General features: G+C 55.3%; 1 protein-coding gene across 1 annotated transcript in view; it reads right to left on the bottom strand.

Moving 5' to 3' along the window:
- Positions 1-210: 210 nt before the first annotated feature.
- ABAT (4-aminobutyrate aminotransferase) overlaps positions 211-19,772 on the bottom strand; it is an 85,911-nt gene continuing 66,349 nt past the window's right edge. Inside the window, exons 7-16 of the mRNA XM_041748911.1 lie at positions 16,332-16,412; positions 15,603-15,695; positions 15,051-15,113; positions 12,883-12,946; positions 12,219-12,367; positions 10,993-11,130; positions 10,074-10,241; positions 8,795-8,941; positions 4,567-4,678; positions 211-3,465 (exon numbers count right to left, since the gene is read on the bottom strand). Coding sequence (XP_041604845.1) covers positions 3,344-3,465; positions 4,567-4,678; positions 8,795-8,941; positions 10,074-10,241; positions 10,993-11,130; positions 12,219-12,367; positions 12,883-12,946; positions 15,051-15,113; positions 15,603-15,695; positions 16,332-16,412 — 1,137 coding nt within the window. The 3' untranslated portion in view covers positions 211-3,343. The remainder of the gene's footprint in view (positions 3,466-4,566; positions 4,679-8,794; positions 8,942-10,073; positions 10,242-10,992; positions 11,131-12,218; positions 12,368-12,882; positions 12,947-15,050; positions 15,114-15,602; positions 15,696-16,331; positions 16,413-19,772) is intronic.

Consider the following 19,772-nt stretch of genomic DNA (forward strand, 5'->3'; position numbering starts at 1 on the left):
CTGGGCCCCTGCCACATGGTAAGTCCTCAACGAGCTCCGGTGAAATTTGTGGCCTCACGGTGCTTCCTGAGCCCGAGGCAGGCTTGTGCAGGCCGACGAATCCCCCAGGACATCCCTCAGAGGTCTGTAATAGGTAGTGAATACGTACTTGCCAGACAATCACTTAAGGAAACGGTTTCCAACCCCAAAGAGGCCACATTCGTGCAGATGTTTCCATTATAAATTTTTTTTTTAATTTAAGAATACCGATTAACACAGGAAACAGATTTAATTCACGGAATTGTGCGTATGGTCATCAGTTACATTGTGACATGTTAATTTCTTTATCATGTATTGGCACTGTCACCAGAATACTGTAAACAAGTTCACTTTGAATGCGTAAGTCGGCGGTACTCCCTAGCTGTGGTTCTCTACCATGAGCTGATGTGTGTGTGTGTGTGTGTGTGTGTGTGTATAGAGATAGGTACAGATATACAGGTATATTAATGTGCACAATTTTGCATGGTTACTGAGTGTCAGTAAAAATTATAAAAAAACACCCATTTATAATAAAAGTGAGGATGTGCTAAGACTTGCTATTACAGGACCTTGTTTTCTGGAAAAGTGACAAGACTCGCTAGAGATAGTTACTGAAGTCTATGGCACGGATGGAGATGGATTCCGTTCCCAGACCGTCGGCCACAGAAGCTCTCCGCGGGCCCCGCCCCAGGTGGCAAGCTGTTGGCTGGGCTCCCCGCCTCACCCACCTCTCCCCCTACAGGCTTGAGCCCCACCGAGAGTTCTTTGCCTTGAAGTTCTTCCAGCTTGACCCCCACCCCCCAAGAGAGGATGCCTCGGGAACTCCTGTTATGCCCTGAGCCAACGAGAGCGTGTTGGTAAATGGCTTAAAAAGTTTCACGAGAAGTAACTTCCCTTGGTAAGAAGTAAGTCTGGAAATGACTTTCCAGGTGAAACGATGTCATTCCTCTACGCTGGCCCCGTGGGAGAGAACAAAATATGTATAGCCCACTCCCTCCACCGAAGAGAGCGGAGTTTCTGGTTGCGGCCGGGCTTGCAAACCTGTCAGACTCTGGGAACCTTTAACCGAGCGTCTGCATCCAGCGCTAGGGTTCTCCAGAGAAAGCATACTTATGCCAATAAATGAATTATGGTTTGGTTTGCATCTGGCTTGTTTGTTGAATAAGGCCTTGGAATCTTGGGATATTGCCTGTGGGATCTGGAACCCCAGTGAAAGGTGGGAGACCGTGGACTGATGTGTCTGTGAACGTGCTGTTCCTGTCTCTGCGACACTCCTCCGCCTCCTCCTTGCCTCGTCTGCTTGGAGAACTCTTGCTCGTTCTACAAAAAAGCCTGCTCAAGTGCTACTGTCTCCCCGAAGCCCCCTGACCCTGACTGGCACTCCGTCTGATTTCCCCGTCTTCCCCCGCGTCTGTTACAGCACTTGCTGCTCGGCTTTGATTGCTGGCTTAAGGGTCTGTCGTCCCCAGTGACACAGGAGTCTCTTGAGAGCAGGGACTATGCTGCGTTTCCCCTTGTACTCCTAGTACTTAGCCCTGGGCCCAGGGTGGAGCAGGGGCTTGATGAAAGTTCCCTGAAGGAGTGAGAGTAAACGGATGGGTATACGAACCAGCGACACCGTGCACAGAGAGGGGGACAGCGCGCCCGGACAGCCTTGCCCAAGACCAGAGTCCTTCTTAACAGCAACGGCTAGCGTGGACTGCGAGATGCACAGCGCACACAGCCCGTGGCTCTGACCGTGCCTGTTAGACGTGCCGGTGCCTTTCATTCTCTACAGAAATAGGTCAATGACCGAGTCTGCTGGAGGGTGGAAGCAGAAAAGAAAGAGAGACAACGAGACAACCACCACCAGCTTGAGGTCTTTGGATGATTAGTTATTAGGAGAGCAAAGTACTGGACTGAAAACCTTGGTATGTCCACCCCTGAGGCGGCCGGCCACGCACCTGGAGATGGAGCGCTTCCTATCGGGCGGGGAGGGCCAGGCTTCCCGAGTCCGCCCACCGAACACCAGACCGTTGCTGTGGGACAACCAGATGCTCTTTTTAGGAGCGTCTGGGGTCACCTCGGTTCCAGGAATGTCTTGCCTCCACAAGAGGCCCCTTAGCCTCAGCACCAGTCCAACTAAGCACGTAGCCCTCATCTGCCTGGTAATCTACGTACCCTTTACGTCGGGAAGACCTCTCACCCGGGGTGGCAAGTACAAGGAGACCACCTTGGACCAACAGGCGATCTTTATTCTACGTGGAGCTCTGGCGCCTGCACGCACAGTGCTTCCCTCGAGAAGAAATCTAGTTCAGAGGCGGATTCCCTGCGATGGAGGAGCTGCGCACAGCTTTGCCATCCTGCGGGGCTGCTCACAGGTGGAGCAGAGGTGGAGGAGAAGTTAGAGACAGAGCCCCCGGGCGTGGGGTCCACAAGTCAGACCCCAGATGCCCGGGGATGCAGGAGGAGGTGGCCCTGCTGCCCCAGGCCCTGGGCTTCCACTCCGGGCGACTGGCTTGTGCTTCCGACCTTTTGGCTCCTGCGTGTCCCTGTGGATGCTCAGGCTGTGCCCTCCACCCTGAGGCCTGGGATGACAGGTCAGAGGGGACAGAGTTTGGGGACAGGAGGGTGGTAAGAAGTGCCGCCGATGGCACCCGGAGATGCTCCGAGGCAAAGCCCCGCCCAGGACAGAATTCACAGTTTAGAGGATCCCCAGCTGCATGGAGCAGAGTGGCCCGTCGTAGGGAGGCCACAGGGCCCCTCCCCACACTGCAAGCTCAAGCCTGCTGTCCTTGCTGTCCTGCCTGCGTGCCATCTGACCTGTCCTTCACTGAACTGTGCATGGGACCTGCTCAGGGCTCCAAGGCTGGGCAGGCAGGGGACAGCACATCTGTCTGCATAGGGTGAGGGGGGCCAGCATCCTCCATCACAGAATATGGCACTTGAGGGGGACCGGAACCCACAGGTCCCAGCCCCCAGTCCCAGGAGCAGCTGTCATTCCCTTGCCTGGCTTCCAAAGAAACCGTGGGGGGTCAAGGCCGGCAGATCCATGGCCACAGGACCCTCACGGCCCCTGCCTAAGACGACGTCCAGGGCTCACGCAAGAATTTCTGGGCTTAGACCAATGTGCATCATTGGCTCTGCAGGGAGGAAAATCAAAACCATCCCCTCCCGCCCGCCCCCACCCCCCCCAAGCCACCACGAACATCCCCTTCCCACGAAGAACCCTTCAGTTTACACATTCGCCTCTGATACTTTAAGTGAAGACATGAATTAGGCAAACTAATCAATTTGACAACAGTTGAGATCAGGGCTTTCTCATTGCGTAGTGGAAATGGCTTCTTTACTTGAAGTCTGCTAAGATGTCGCTGAAAATATTGAGGAACAGGTGTGCGTGGTGATCCCTGAAGACCAGAGTGGGGCGGAATCGAATGGATTTGTCCCCGCAGCCTCCCAACACCACGCCTGAAAGCAGAGGCAGGAGGGGGTCAGCGGGGGGGGGGGGGGGGGGGGGGGCACAGAGCCGCACTCCCTCCACCCGCCTGCCCAGCAGGCTCTCTCTCTCTCCCTCCCGCCTCCCACCTCACATGCCTGTGCTGCTGCCCCCGCTGCTGCCCCCAGCCAGGCCCACTGAGACCCAAGTCCCAAGGCAAAGTCCTCGCCTTCCAGAACCTCGTGGTGGGGTTGGGAAGGAAAGAAGCAAACAGGGAAAGGACAGAAGGGCAGGCAGGCAGGCAGCAGGTGCGGGGGCCGGGCTGTCCCCAGGGGGGCCGGGTCTGCTGATTTGGGGTCCCGCAGCTTCTGCACTGACTGGCTGGGTGCCCTGGTCGAGGCCTCACAGCACCTGCAAAACCCACTTCCTCACTTTAAGGACGAGGCAGGTTAGCCCTGCCCCTCGGGGATCCTGAGATGCAAAGGGCCCGTCTGGGCCTGACCCACCTCGGGCCCTCTGCCCGCACACTCCGACCCCACTGAGCCTCCCCGCGGCTCCCCCCAGCCCAGGGAGGAGCCCAGCCTCTTGGACGGGCTCCACAGGCCACAGTGATGTGCACCCGGCAACCCCTCCTCACCCTCTGTTCTAGAGGCTTCTTGGCCTCCAGGGGCTCTGTCGGGCCTCAGACAACTGCACACGCCTCTGCCTCCTCCTCAAGGAAGCCTCTCCTGATTTCCTGGCTTTGAGCTTGCCCCCCCCGCCCCCCGCCCCGATTCTCCATCCTACCCCGTCCTCCTTGCTGGGACCTGCAGCCAGTGGTTTAGGGACGCTGTCTCCCCTGTCCCCGCCTGCTAGGCCAGAAGCTCCTTGAAGGAAGGGCCCTGATGGTCTAGTTCACTCCCGTCTCAGTTCTCTCCCGTGTTGCTGCAACTCACCGGCTCCGTGAATAGCTACGGAGTGAGTGTGTAAGGACATCCCGGCGGCCTCTTTCCCTTCTTTTGAGAAAGAGCACCCGAACTGTTTTCAGCTCCAGGCACCCCCTGCTGGCCTGTGCCCCAAGGCACCCCGAGCAGCACTGTCACCAGGTGACCTGGGACCCTGGTGAAGCTTGGCTCCCGGTCCTGTTCGCTTACCTTTGTTTCTGGCCATTAGAATGAGTTTATTCCGAATGGTTTCATCGGGAGTGTCGAAGGAGCAGAAGGTGCCTCGTCCTCTCACTCTGCTGATGAACTGGGGGTACCGGGCCTGCAATGGGGGGAAAAGGCGGCGTCAAAGCCTGTCACCTGTGTGGTGCTCCCCCGGGTCTGGCAGGATGGTGGTGGGGTTATGGGCTCTGGCTGGGGACACCTCCAGTCCCGAGTCCCAAATCTGCTCTGCCTCTTTCTCCTGATGCACACTTGGGCCAGTCACGCAAGTGGCCTGTGCCTCAGTTTCCTCTTCTGTAAGCTGAAGCTTCTGTCGTCTCCCAATGGGCCATGGTGGGAATTCAGCGACACAAGATCTCTGTGTCAAGCGCCGGGCCTGGCCCCTGGCAGGGGCTCAGAGGATGTTCGCCATCTTTATCTGCGCTTCCTCTAGAGAAGCTGTGGTTCTGGCAGGAGAGGAAGCTCATCCTCACTCCAGGCTCTGAGACGGGGTGCTGGCTTGAATGGTGCTCCCTCCCCGAGGTCATGCCCACCTGGAACCTGTGAATGTGGCCCTACTTTGAAGTAGAGTCTTTGCTGATGGAATTAGGTTGGGGGGAGGCCACACTGGATAGGAGTGGCCCTAACACCAAGGACTGGTGTCCTTATAGGAGGGAGGTCTGGACAGAGACACGGGCATGCAGAGGCTGGACTGGGTTCCCACAGGCGGAGGCTGCCGAGGATGGTTGGCAACCTCTAGAAGCCGGGCAGGGCGTGGGATGGGTTCTCCCTCTGAGCCTCCAGAATCAGTGCCTATGCTGCTACCTCGGCTTCGGACTCTGGTCTCCAGAACGGCAAGAGAATGAATTCTTGTTTTAAATGACCCAGCTGGTCATTTGCCCAGCAGCCTGAGGAAGTTAGCTTCCCAGCTACGGCCACTGGGTGTGGGAGATCTTGCTCCTTCCCCACTCCAGTGTCCATGCGAAGGCATGACCCAAACTAATCTCAGGGCAGGGGTGCTTGGTGGCTCAGTCGGGGAAGCATCTGATTCTTTTTTTTTTTTTTTTTTGAAGCATCTGATTCTTGATTTGGGCTCAGGTCCTCATCTTGGGGTTGTGGGATCGATTCTCTCTCTGCCCCCCTAAAATAAATAAATCTTAAAAAACAAAAACAAAAACCTCAGGACAGTGAGGGCAGAGCTGAGGGGCAAGTGTCATCTCATTGCAGTCCCTCGGTGGAGAGTGGAGATGATGCCACTTTCTGGTGGTGGTAAGGGCCCATGTGTGTGCCAGGCGCTGTGCTAGGCACTTACAAGCAGGGTCTTGAATCCTTGATCCACCAGCAGAGGAGGGCCCCTTTGGTCTCCACAGGTGGGGAAACTGAGGCTTGGCAGTCACTCCAGCACTTTCTCTGCTCGTTTGGGCACCTGCCTATTGGCTGGGAGGCAGCGCTTCAAATATATTCCCCCCTCCTCTATTTTTAAAGGTTTCAACTATTTATTTGAGAGAGAGAGAGAGAGAGAGAGAGAGAGAATGAAAGAGTAAGCGAGCACAAGCAGGGGGAAGGACAGAGGCAGAGGGAGAAGCAGGCTCCCCGCTGAGCAGGGAGCCCGACCCGGGGCTCCATCCCAGGACCCTGGGATCATGACCTGAGCTGAAGGCAGACACTTCACGGACCGAGCCACCCACAAGTCCCATATTCTTTTTTTAAAAAAATATTTTATTTATTTATTCATAGAGATGCAGAGAGAGAGAGAGAGAGGCAGAGAGAGAAGCAGGCTCCACGCAGAGAGCCCGACGTGGGACTCGATCCAGGGTCTCCAGATCACGCCCTGGGCTGCAGGCGGCGCTAAACTGCTGCGCCACCGGGGCTGCCCAAGTCCCATATTCTTGTTGTCTCTGGGGACATGGTCTCATCTACACACACATGCACACGTGTGCTGAGTGTCCGCTGACCTGATTAATCAGTGCAGGACGTGGAGCTCCCTCCCAACCCCTCCTCATGGCAGGGCCTCAACTATTGTTCCATATCCACAGGCATCCTTTTGTTTCACCCATTTGTCTGGCTCATCGTTTTGGGGTGTTCTGTAACTCCTTCTTGCCTAAAGCTTTGTAGGGTCCTGACAGGGCCCTCTCCCCTTCCATCCCTTTAGATGAGCCTCTGGGGCCCCCCAAAGTGAGCGGCCAGTGTTGGCTCCGGGAGGTTTCCACAGAACCCTCATCTGGGGAGGCAGGGAGGAGGGAGGGAGGAAGGAAGGGCACAACTCTTGCAAAGGCTTTTCCTAGACCCACCTCTACCCAACTCCAGTTAAAATGCAAATCCAGCCCAGGAGGAGAGAAAGAAAAAGAAATTCTACACAGAGCCCACCCACTGCACCTGCTGGAGGGTCTCAGCTGTTCCAAGAGCCACACTTTACCCATTCAGAGTACGCAGTCAGGCGGGACTGGGGTTAAAGCCTGGCCTCCTTGCTGCTCACCTCCCCAGGCCTCCCATTTCTCACCCAGAAAATGAGCATCATTATGTTTTCCTAAGTTCAAATTGTTCTGAGCTAGGGGTGCCTGAAAAAAAAAATGCGGGATGACCTAGTTAAATCTGAATTTCAGATCAACAACTTAGTATAAGTATGTCCCAAATGGTACATGAGATATACTCACGCCAGAAAGAAATTAGTTGCTATTTTCCAAATTTAACTGGTGGTGTTGTATTATGATTTGTTAAATCTGGTATCCCTACCTTGGGATGTTGTGGGGGGAGGGTGTCTGGAGCTCCTGCCACTGCCCCGTGTCTGGAGCCAAGTCCTGTGCCTGCCCCCTGGGCCTCAGACTACTGGAATTTAAATTTAATGGGGGTGGGCTGGCTTTTAACGGAAATAACAATTATCATTAGGTCCTTGATCACATCAGAGAGGTAAACACCGGCAGAGACATGACTTTTTTTTAAAGTAGGCTCGGTGCCCAGCGTGTCCAGCTCACGACCCTGAGATCAAGACCTGAGCTGAGGGCAGCCCCGGTGGCTCAGTGGTTTACGCTGCCTACGGCTCAGGGGGTGGTGCTGGAGACCCGGGATCAAGTCCCACGTCGGGCTCCCTGCATGGAGCCTGCTTCTCCCTCTGCCTCTCTCTCTCTTTCTCCTCTCTGTGTATTCTCAGGAATAAATAAATAAAATCTTTAAAAAAAAAAAAAAACAACCTGAGCTGAGATCAAGGGTCAGATGCTTAACCACCTGAGCCACCCAGGCGCCTGCAGAACTCGGCCTTTGAAGTCCACCAGAATCAGCTTCCAAGCCCATGGGTGCCACAGGGAAGCTGCGTCACTCTGGACAAGCTACTAGCCCTCCATGCCTCAGTTTCCTCTTCTGTAAAATTGGGATAGTAATGGTGGCTCCACTCACTGTATTGGTACTGGACTTAACTCCACCGGCGTACGAGAGCCCCTGTTCCAGTCTGGGCATGCAGCGGGCACTCAATAAATGGAAGCTGTTACCAGCACCAACTGACCCCCGCCTCACCACCACCACCACCACGGCCATCACCCCTTGGTGGTTCCGCTCAGATCCCAGCAGAAGGGCTCTCTGACCAGTGCGCTGGAGAGTCATCTCTCCTCCAGCTCCTGGGCTGGACTGGGCCCCCAACGGCCCCCGCCCCGTCTGGGAGAGTCACATGTGTGTGTGTGCACATGCCTGTGCATACGTGTGTTGGGTGGGGGCAAGTGGCAGGTGGCAGGCAGGGAGCATGAAGTAACAAAGACAAGCGTGCGTAACCGGGAGCTGTGCTGTCCCGCGCGGTGGCCACACGTGGCCTGAAACGCGACAAGTCCAAGGGGAGCTGTGCCAGGGTGTCAGGGTGAAGGATGGGCTGGATGGCGAAGTCTTGGTACACGGAAGGCAACGCAAAATGCCCCCTTCGGTATTTTCTGTGCTGACGGTAGGCTCAAGTCAGGGTGTAATGGGTCAGGAAACTGTCATTACTAACTTTGCCTCCTTCCCTTTTACTGTTTGGTTACTAGAACGTTTAAAATGGCTTCTGGGGCTTCCCATGTCTCCTGTTGACGGCGCTGCTGCGGGGTGGCGTGTAAGAGGAGGGACGAGGCGACACGCTGCGGGGAATGTGAGTGGGGCGATGGATGCTTACACTTGGCATCAAAGGGAACCAGGAACTGGGAGTGGGGGAGGGATGGAGCCCCTAGGAATGGGAGATGGTGGCGGGGGTGGGGGGAGCCGCGGCCGGGGTCGGGGGTACCTGCAGGTCCAGCAGCCCCGTTAGCAGGGCCTTCCCGGCATGGGCTGCGTTATTCAGCAGGTCCTCCCGCTTGATGATGTTGATGACCTCGGCCAGCAGCAGGTTCTTGGACGGGTCCCCGAGCCAGGTGTTAAAGATCCGGTAGGGCTGGAACGGGGCGTCAGAGGGGCTCACACACAGGCAGATCCTGGAGGGCCCCCCGCTTCCCTCAGACACACCCGTCCCTCCTTTAGGAGAGAAACGAGCCCGGCGAGCATCGACCAAGCTCAGGGAGGGCAACACACGGCATCTCCCTGGGTACTTTCCTACAGCTAGGGGCTGCTGCTGGGGAGGCCAAGCTGGCCCATGCCCCGGACAGTCCCTCGGTCCTGGGGAAGCCACGACAGTCAGCCCGTAACTACGGTGACCTCACTTTATACAAAGGAGCCAAGTCTGAGAAGGTACGGGATTTGTCCCAGAAAATATGGTGGTGGAGTCAGGAGAGGCTCGATGGCCACTTTATTCCTCCATGAAGTATGCAGGTGTCAGGGGAGACACCGAAAACACACTTCCCAGCCTCCCCTGCAGACAGGAGTGGCCGCGTGACCAGATCTCAGTCAAAGTGTTAGAAACAGAAATATTGTGGGATTTCTGGGAAGGCTGCTTTCTAAAGACAAGACGGGGGCCACTTTGTCCTTCCCTCCTTTTTTTTTTTCCTTCTGCTTGGAATTGGTATGTGATGGCTGGAGCTCCAGCAGTGATTTTGGATCATGAGGCAACCTTGAGTGTGGAAGGCACAGGCAGGAATGGTGGAGGAAAGGGTCCTGAGCCCCTGATAACTGTGTGCCTGTACGTATGAGCATCCCCGTGGATACCTGGCAGTACAGTGCAGTGGTTTAGAGCGTGGGCTCCATGTTTGAATCCTGGCTTTGTCACTTCATAGGCTATGTGACCTTGGACAACTTACTTAAGCTCTCTGCACCTGATTCCTCATTAGTAAAGTAGGAGAGAAAAATAACACCTACTTGCTTAGATTGCTGGGAGAATTAAAAGTACTGGGCCGGCCACAGAGCACGTGCTCAGTTCACGGCAGCAGCTACCAACACTATGGTATGGGCACGTGGGGAGCAGGGGACTGACGGTGGCTGCAAGGAAATCGCCCTGCACAGAGCTGGGTGAGCATAACCACCGGCTAATTACATGGGTCAGGAGTGGTGTGACCCGGCCGGGGTCCCCTCTGCTCCTGGTCTGGAGGAAGAGCCAGGGGTGGTGAGCCAAGGGAGGGCAGGCGGCTACTCACGGCATTGGGCCTGAACTCCTCCTTGTGGAAGAAGCCCCCGGTCATCATCTTCTTGCTGAAGGTCATCACATCCGCTGGGTCAGCCAAGCCCCAGTGCTCATGGGCCCAGAACTTGCCGGTGCAGCCGCCTCCTGTCTGGACCTCATCCACCAAGAAGGCACAGCCGTGCTGGTCAGGATGGGAGACAAGGGGCACATCAGCACCCACCACCAAGGACCAGCCCTGGACCAGCCTGGGACCCCGCGTCCACCCAGAGGCACACTGCCTTCTGGCCTGTGGACCAAGCCCCCGCTCCTGGGCCTGCAGAGCAGCTCTGCCGCAGTGGGGTCTGAACCTGTCCTCAGACTGCTGAGCTGGGATAGGACCGTCACTTTAGGACGTCCTGAATGGAAGCGTGGCAGCGCTGCATTGGGCTTCAGGCCCCGCAGGGTCTTCTTCCTCCAGCAGAGTGGCCGACGCCTGCCTCCCAGGCTCCAGCTGGCCTGTGGCCAGTTCTGCTCACCACCCCGACTACTACTTGCTGAGAATCTGTGTTTAGAGCAACTCATCTTACTGGTTAGATGTGCCAGTTGCACATGTAAACACGTGGTATTAACCTAGAGTCTGCTCATTTGGTGTCTGTTGAGTGTGGACCACACTGGGCTGCAAGAGGAGATGGGTCTAGAGAGAGACAAGGAGGAGACCGAGGCCTTCCCTTGATGGGGAACGTCCCTGACTAGCTGGCAGGTGGAGGCTGAGTCTGCAGTGAGGTTTTACGGAGAAACTCCCTCCCTTGTTCCTGCCTCCAATGCCGTGAGGCCACCAGGAAGCCTCTGACCTTCTGGACATGGGCAAGGATCCCAGGGCTAACCCTTTGCTCTGAAAAAACCCACTGAAGAGGGCCCATGGCCCCAACAGGCCCTGTGCCCTGTGCACTGACCTTCCTGGAGATGTCTCTCAGCTTCCGGAAGAAGTCGTCGGACGCGTGGTTGTCTCCGCCCTCAGACTGGATGGGCTCCACGATGATCCCGGCCACTGTCTTCTTCTTTTTCCGATATTTCACGATCAGATCCTCCACCTGTGTTCCCAGGGGACAAGTAACAACAGTTGGCGGGAACCCCAGAGCAGCATCTGCGGGTGGGCAGGTGGGTTCCACCCCCTACCCCTGAAGCGATGCTAAACGTGTGTTCGTCACATCCATTCAGAGCCGCTCGTGTGGGTGGGAATGTGCCCGACTTGGGCCTGGTGCTAGCACCTGGGGGAGAAACTCAGGGTGCTGGCCCGGGGGTGGGGGGACTGAATGAGACCACTCAGCACAGGGTCGGGTGTAAAGAAGGGGTGACTGCTGCCACCGCTGTTGCTACAGGGTCATTAGTGTGAGACCATTACTGATAAGAGAGTCCCTTCTGTGCAGATTCTCGGATACGTATTTGTTAAAAAAACTGTGATTTCTAGAAAAACTGCAATGACGTGTAGCTAAATATTTCTATTGGACAGGGCTACAGTGGCCTCCATTGTCTTGTCTCTTTTATTTGCCACAAGTACCCAGCACCCAGCACCTTGCTTCCCACCCAGGATGTGTTAATTATTAACTGAAAAGGATGACAAGTCTAAGAGGCTGACCAGCCTCAAATCAGCCTCTTTTGAGCTCAAATTCCAAACCTGAAGAGTTTCCAGCTTCTTTTCCCCAGTGAAGACTCTGTCCAGTGCCTAACATGGAACCCCAGTATGTGGAACAGATTAAAGGATGGCTGCTGGTTGCGGCGCTGCCCGTCCCCAGTCCCTGGCCTGCCCCTGCTGCAACCCCAAAGCAGCCCCAGCACTTGGGAGAAGGCTGGAAAGCGGTGGGCTCCAGGGTCCTAGGCATCCACTTTTCCTATGGGCTGCGCCACAGCCTCATAAAGTCTGTCTTTTTCTGGAGTCAGCGAAGCCTGCCCCCAAAGAAGCTTAAATGATAAGGTATCAGTACCCGAAACAGGGAGATGGATGCCAGGAGGCAAAATCAAGGTGTCTCATTACTTTTCCTGATGTGGAACGTTTGGGACACAAGGCATTTGTCTCTGCGTCCCCCCCAGAGACTGCCACGAGGGTCCCGGGTGAACTCTGTGCTCCTCCTCCCGGGGGGTAAGGAGACAGGGCGGGAGAATGTGCACGGTCCCAGGTTACCTCTTCCAGGCAGCGGGCTTCTTCTTGCTGGTTCTCTTTCACAAACTCTTCCAGAGGGTATTTCAGCCGTGGGAACGGAGCGATGGGCCAGTCGAAGGAAGGGATGTCGATCTTATGAATAGCTTTGGAGTGTGTGGTCGCTAAACATCCTAGGCCAGCAAAACAGAACGTGGTTGGCTTGGGGACGTAGGAGGAACAGTCTTTGAAAAGGAGATGACGGGCAGTGCAGGCCACGTCTTCCAACACCCAGGGAGGCCTGCTGCCTGCAGTTCTGGTGACACCCCTAAGCTAAAGCAGAACCCGTGGGCCCGTGTGTGCGTGTGCATGTGTGCGTGTGTGCATGCGTGTATGTGCATATGCACGTGCTCTACTTTCTGAATCATCACAGATGAAGCCCAGGCTTTGGAGGCACAGAGCCAGGGTTTAAGTCCTGGCTCTGCCACTGGATGGCCTTGGGATGTTCCTTCTTTGCGGAGTCTTGGTTTCCACGTCTGTGAAGCGGGAATGACAATCCCCAACCCCCCCCCTCTGCAGAGAAAGGCGTGGAGTCAGTGAGATACTACGTGAAAACTGTCAGGGTGGGAGCTACAGCAAGCGTCACTACGGTTGCTGCTGTCACTCGTACCCTAACTGCCACCGGGGGATCACGCCGGGTCCTCCTTACCCATGGTCCTCCCGTGGAACGCGCCCATGAAGGAGAGGATGCTGTACTCGGGGCAGCCGGGGGCCTAGGACCAAAAAACGGTGGTTGTCAGTCACTGCGGTAGGGATGGGGGCTGTACTGTTGGCCCTGCACACCTAGCGGAACACACGTGCATCGGAAGAACTGCGCTCCCTTCTCAGGACCAGGTTACAGACTGAGCCCGCAGGTCTGGCATCCAGCCCACAGGCGTTTTGTTTTGCCCATGAAGTCAAGTAAAAAATTCTTTAATCGAGAGATTTCATATAAGTATCTAAACTTCTGGCTTCTCACACGCTCTGCATCATCTGGGCTCCTCCCGTGGCGAGAGCAGGTGGCCGAGCACAAAGGCTGGGTGAGCAAGCTGCCCCGGGCCCAATGCTGCCTTATGCCCCGATGTCCCCTGCTGGGCTGCGGGGGCTTTGGAGTTTTGAACTCCTCGTGCCAGTGGACTACTCTGGCTTCCACTGCTCCAGGGGGGCTGGGTGCCTCCTGGGACACGGGGCTGGACCAGGCATCTCACCAGAAGTGCTCTGGGCCCTTGGAAGGGGTCTGCAGGGCTGTGGCCTCCTCCTACAGCGGCTGCCCTGGGCTTGGGAGGGACGCAGGAACTCCCTGCCGATGGCACAGCAGCCTTGTTTCCCAACCCCCTAACCTGGCCAGACCTGTTTCCAGTGGCTTCAGGCCGACTCTGGGCTGCAGAAGTAACCCTGGGACCCAGGGTTACTGCTGGGAGGCGCACACAGTGTTTTCTCAGGCTGGCTCATCTCCGGGTCCCTGAGACTTCCAGGAAAGCACCCCCCTGCCTCCACACAAACTCTGGAATACACTCCTGTCATTTTCCTTGTTTGCCCGGATGCAGCCACTAAATGTGAGCAACGGGATCTAAAAACATTGATGGAACAAGATGCCTGTGGGTGTCGGATGAGACTGAGGGTCGGCACAATCCACTGCTTTCAAAGATGGCCAGAAGGAAAAAGAAAACGCTTAAGTTTGTGCAGGTTTGTATGAACACAGAGAAAGGGGTAGATTAGGAAAAAAAAAAAAAATAAGGAAGCATGCAAAGAAACCAAAAACAACCTTACCACCCAGAGCAGCTCACTGTAAAAGTATTAGCAGGATTTCTTCCAGTAATCTCTCGTGTATTTATTTACATGGTTGACAGCACAGTGTCTGTGCGATTTACCTCCACTGTTTTCACTGAATTACAGCACGTGTGTCTCCAGGCCAAGAGAAACCCTTTGTGACTATTTTTGCTGTGGGTATGTGCAGGGGGTCACTGAGTATAGTGGCTCTTGATTTTTTTTTTTTTTCAGCAGACACTTCTGTCTAAATCACTGAATGAGGGAGGACAGGCCTGGTCTGGTTGAAGCTGGCCGGGGAGGTTGGCACCCACCCACCCGGTTCTCCCTGTACCCCCACCGCCAGCCCCCGCCTCCTACACCGGCTTCTTTGGCGCCTCTTTGGACTGCTGGGGTTCCATTTGGAACCCCTACACTCTGTCCCCCATCCCCCGTAACTGGATATACAAGTGGTTCCCAATCTTTCCTAGTTATCACGACTATAAGCGCCAATGGGGAGAATGCCCCTGTACGTGCCTCTGTGCTGACATTTTGGATGATTCTAGAAAATATATTAAAGGCTCCTCAGTCAAATTCAGGCAGCTGTCCTGGGAAACTGATGAGTGCTGGCCAGGAAGGGCCCCACTCAGCCCTGATGCCAGGGGGATGAACCAGGGAGTGGGAATGCTTGGGGATCCCTCGGTAGGGACACAATGTCTGTGCGCCTCCCAGATATCTGTGTGGAAGCCTTCACCCTCACTGTGATGGTGTCTGGAGGAGGGGCCTTTGGGAGGTGGTTAGGGATGGGGGTGGTTCTGGTGGTGGCATCAGGGCGCCTGCACATGAGGCACTTGGGTACATGAGGACACGGTGAGAAGGCACCATCTATGAGCCATGCAGAGAGCCTGTCCCAGGGAACTGAACTGAGCTGGCCCTAGGACTCCAGCCTCCTGAACTGGGAGAAAATACATCTCTGTTGTGGAAGCTGCCCAGCCTGAGCTCCCCGAGAGCCCGGGGTCCATCAGCCAGCACCAGCTGGAGGGGCTGTGGCAGCTGTCCCATGGCCTGGGCGGAAGGGCCCGCCGTGCTTACCTGGTTGATCATGCACGTCTCCAGCTCCTCTTTGGAGAAACCCGTTTGACCCCTTTCCTTGTTCTGACAAAACACAACAGACGAAATCTCAGACTCTCCGGGGGGAGGAGGGGCTTCCACTTTGTATGCAAACCCACGTTCAGTTTGGATTCCTAGCGAGTGCTTTCTCGGGGCTGATCCTATACACTGCCTGGTGCACCTATGCACCAAAGCACGAGAGGGTTCATTGTGCTCACAGCAGAGTAAGTAGAGGAACACACAGGTGCATTATTCTTCCATCGGAACAACTAAGAGCTGCTGAGGTGTGTTATGCCAAGGAAACCAGTGTAATTACACTGGGTAACTCAGCTCCTTGCGCCACCCACCGTGGGATGTTTGGGAAGCCCCATCCAGGCAGTGGCCCTCTCTGGGTTTTAACCATGGTCACTGCTGTTCCGTACTCCGGCCAGGTAGGATGCACAGCTGGACAAGGGGCGAGTGTGCGGCTGGGGGTGGGGAGCCCGTGTGTATGTGTGTGTGTGCGCGCGCACATGCTCATGCCCCAAATCTCACCCGGTACCACATGAAGATCGTCTTAAAGGCATTTTCATTGGAGCAGGAGCCGCAGGACATGGTGATGAGCTGGGACATCCCTTTGGGAGCCACCTGCAGGGAGAGACAGCTGTGGGCTGGCTCTGTTTTGACTTCCACCTGGCCCTTGCTGGCGCTGAACCTCTGCAGAGGTGTACACTGGGCACCGGAGGCTGTGGGGAGCTGGGAGGGATCCAGGAAGGTCCCCGAGAGCAGGACTAGGAGAGCGGACTTGGGCTCTTCCAGGGGGGTGGTGAAAAGCCCAGGAAGGCCCTGAGGCTGGAGGGCAAGGAGGACAAAACCACGAAGAGCAGCCCAGACTGTCCTGCCTGGCACCACAGCCATCCCCTGAAACACCCACATTTTACGGGTGGGAAGTTGAGGTTCAGAATGACCTTAATTGTTGCAACCACGAAAACCGAAATGTTGGGAAGGGTTGAATAACACGCAAAGCTCCGATCAAGCAATAGATATCAATCCCCCCTGGTTCCTTTTTCCTGTGCACAAGGAATCCCTTCTTCTCTTTAAGAGGAAAATTAAAAATGCCCTTCATGAAAGAACCAGCACAAGAGCAAGACTAACACCCCCATCCTCAAAGGAGTGGGTCTGGAGCCTCTCCTCCCTCTGAGAGCACCCCCTCCCAGAGACCGGAAGGGCCTCCCTGCGGGTTCCAGCAGGTTGTCCTCCCACCCGCCCCACCCCTGAACTCACAGAGAGCAAAGACTCCCGCAGCTTCTCCACGAAGTTCTCTGGAGGAAGGATGCCCAGGGCAGGTCTGTTGATGAACGTGCTCTGCAAAAAGGCAGGAGACCCACAGTGACTTCTCAGCCCTGACCTGGCTCCCTGCTGGCCAGAGACCAACCGAGCTATTCACAGCGGGTGTGTTCAGGTGGGCAGACGGTGTTCGCTAGGTGCTGGCAGCGGCTGGCTTCCCTGCACCGTCAGAGAAATCCGCTAGGATCGCTCCAGGTGTAAGAAGTACTGTGATATTTCCTGGTTGCGGTATCGCACTGTAGTTCCGGAAGATGCTACCACCGGGGGAAGCAAAAGTTGCAAAAGTACTATTTTTGCAACTTCCTGTGAATTATGATTAAGTCACAATTTTATGATCATAATTTTGTAATTCTAATTTTATACACTGTAATTATGATCTAAAAAATCCACCATCCTAATGGCTCAAAAACAAAGAGTGGACACTAACACGTGCTGGCGACGGTGCAGAGCACCCACCACCCTCATTCACAGCTGGTGGGAACAAACTGGGAAGCGGCGTGGCGGTTTCTTACAATGTTGAACATGTGCCCTTGCACACGCACGTGTGCGCACACACACGCCCCATCACTCGCCAATTCCACTCCTAGGCATTTACCTAAGTGAAATGAACACACAAGGACGTGATCACCTGTGAATGTTTATGGTGGGTTTTATTTTTATTTGCCCCAAACTGGAAATGACCCGCACGTCCCCGCATTGAGGAAGGATAAGGGAATGGGTATCTGCACACCACAGAATATCCCTCAACAATAAAAGGAACCATCTACTGACACACGTGGGGGAACACAGGGGCAGCTCAGTCACGATGCTGAAAGAGCCTGGAGTCAGAGAGGCACACGCCCCACTGTCCCCTTCTTAGGACATTCTGGAAAAGGCAAGACTAGCAAGAGAGACAGCAGTGCACGGTTGCCAGGGGCTGGCCTGGGTTGGGGGAATGTCTGGGTGCTGAACTGTGCTGTGTCTGGATTTTTAAAAATTGTGGTTAAAAAAACAACAGGTGACATAAAACGTACCCATGTAACCATTTCGAAGGGTACAGTCCAGCGGTGTTAGGTATGTTGTCACGCACCCATCCATCCATCTGCAGAACTTTCTCATCTTACAAAACTAGGACTCTGTCCCCATTAACCACCGACTCCCCATCCCTCCTCCCCCCAGTCCCGCAACCATCACCGATGTTTCTGTCGCTAGGACTCTGACGACGACTCTAGGTCCCTCGTCTAAGTGGACTCATACACTGGCTTTGGACACTGGCTGCTTTCACTGAGCATCATGTCCTCGGAGTTCATCTGTGGTGCAGGGTGGCTCAGGATTCCTTGGTGAGGCTGAATAATATCTCGTCGTATGGGGAGACCACACTGTGCTATCCATTGATGGACACTCGGGGTGCGTCCAGGCCTGGCGTCTGGCACGGTGCTATGAATGTGGGTGCATGAAGGTGCCTGGATTTGGGCAGCGACTACATGACTGTGTGTTTGGTGAAACCCACAGAGTTACAGAGCACAAAGGATGGGTTTTACTACATGTAAATTATACTTTGATCCAAAAAAAAAAAAAAAAAAGGGTGGGGGAAAGGCATTAAGAGGCAGTGTTGGCCCTGGAATTTCCACACCGAGCCGGGCTTAGGAGAGCCATCTGATCAAGATGCAGGCTGCAGCTCTTCAGAAGTGGGATGGGAGGAGCATGAGAGAACCAGTGTTAGAAAAATTACCTGACTCCGTATATATGTCGGTGTCTTATTCTAATTTTGATAGATGTGGGTCCAGAGGAGTATTTCCCTCTGCAAGGGAGTCGACAGTGCAAACCTGATTCCAAATGGGCACTCGCTTCTGATAATTCGAAAACAAGGGGGCATGGTGGCCTCGGAGGTGAACCTGCCTGGCCCTAGCGTCGGTCAGCTCTGCCCTGTGACTTTGAAGCAGGATTGCAGGCAGAGGGAGCCAGCACCTCCAAATTTCAAAAGAAGAGGGAAATGTAGATTTCAATGGGAAGTCACCCCACTATAAAATGCTGGCCAGAATTCTCTGGCCAAGGGACAGTCCCACACTCAGGTAGCTGCATTCTTGAAGAAAACCAGCCCCTCCCTGCCTGATGGCTTCAAAACACAGGCGTGGCCACTAGCTGCCCAGATGACGACAAGTTGGAGGCACATGCCAGGCCAAGGGCCCCAAGGCTTGTGGGGCTGCAGAGATGTGCTTTAAAGTGAGGATAAAGGAGAACATTTAATTCTGGAAAGATGCAGACCCCGTGGGGTGAGTCTGTGGGCTCAGATGGAATAAGGCCAGAGGCCCCCCTCCCCTGGAGATCCTGAGTGCCCCAGGCTGGGGTTGGGAAGGGTCCAGGGAGGCTCTGCACAATGTGTAAACAGCGAGGTTCCCAGGAGTGGATCTGGGTTTTAAAAAGGGATTGTGCTGAATGCATCCTGGACTGGATCCCGGGAGCAGGAAATGGACACTATTGGGGAAAGTGGGGAAATCTGAACGAGGTCTGCACTACACAACGTGCTAATTTCTTAGTTTCGACAAGGTGCTGTGGGGAGAGATTCTTGGCTAGAGATGCACTCGGCAGCGATTATGGGACTTTGCCCATCGAGGACAGGTTCCTGCCAGGTCATTGAAGTCCTACGAAGGGGCTAATCTGGGGAGAGAGGTGTCGGCACCGGCGAACTGGGTGAAAGGCAGGTGGGCACCGGCCCCACCTTGTCTGTGCACCTGAAGCTAGTCTACGGTCGCATCACCTCGTTAAATGCACAGGTAATGACCCAGCCTGGGGGCTGCTCAGGTTTCTCTCTGTCCGATGTAACCAGTGCAGTCATCTTAGGGCAAATCCAGGTAGCGCTCGCTGGACAGGGAGGCCCCAGATGCGCCCTCCTGGTGGCTCTGGAATTGGGCTCGGACGGCTAGAAATCGGGGCGGATTCATACTCTTATTATTTTCTGTTTTGTGACCACCGGGGTGAGTCTAGGGTAAGTGGCTGGGGATGTTAACCCTCCTCACTGTAGAGCTGGGAAGACCAAGGACCAGAGAGGTCAAGCAACCTGCCCCAGGTCAACAGCAGGTTGGGGCAGAATCAAGACTCCGAGCAGGCTCGCTGACTTCAGAGCCACTCCTTTGCCAGGCACGGCAGGCAGCCTCTGCCTGAGAACGTTAATGCAGGATACGAGTCAGCCCAGTGCAACCCAGAGAGACCTTGGCTGGCCTGGAGGGGCCTGGAGGGGCATCTCCTTTTGGCTCCGAGCTGTTAGTGGGGCTCCAAGGAAACCAAGCGCATCGTGAGGTCAGGGTCAAGGCGAACTGCTGTCACAGGCAGTGTGGGGAGCGGCTCACGGAGGGGAGGGCCATGCTGGCTGGTAGCCTGACTGCCTTTCTGGGCCCAGGG

Source organism: Vulpes lagopus, chromosome 3, assembly GCF_018345385.1.
Source record: "Vulpes lagopus strain Blue_001 chromosome 3, ASM1834538v1, whole genome shotgun sequence".
NCBI lineage: Eukaryota > Metazoa > Chordata > Mammalia > Carnivora > Canidae > Vulpes > Vulpes lagopus.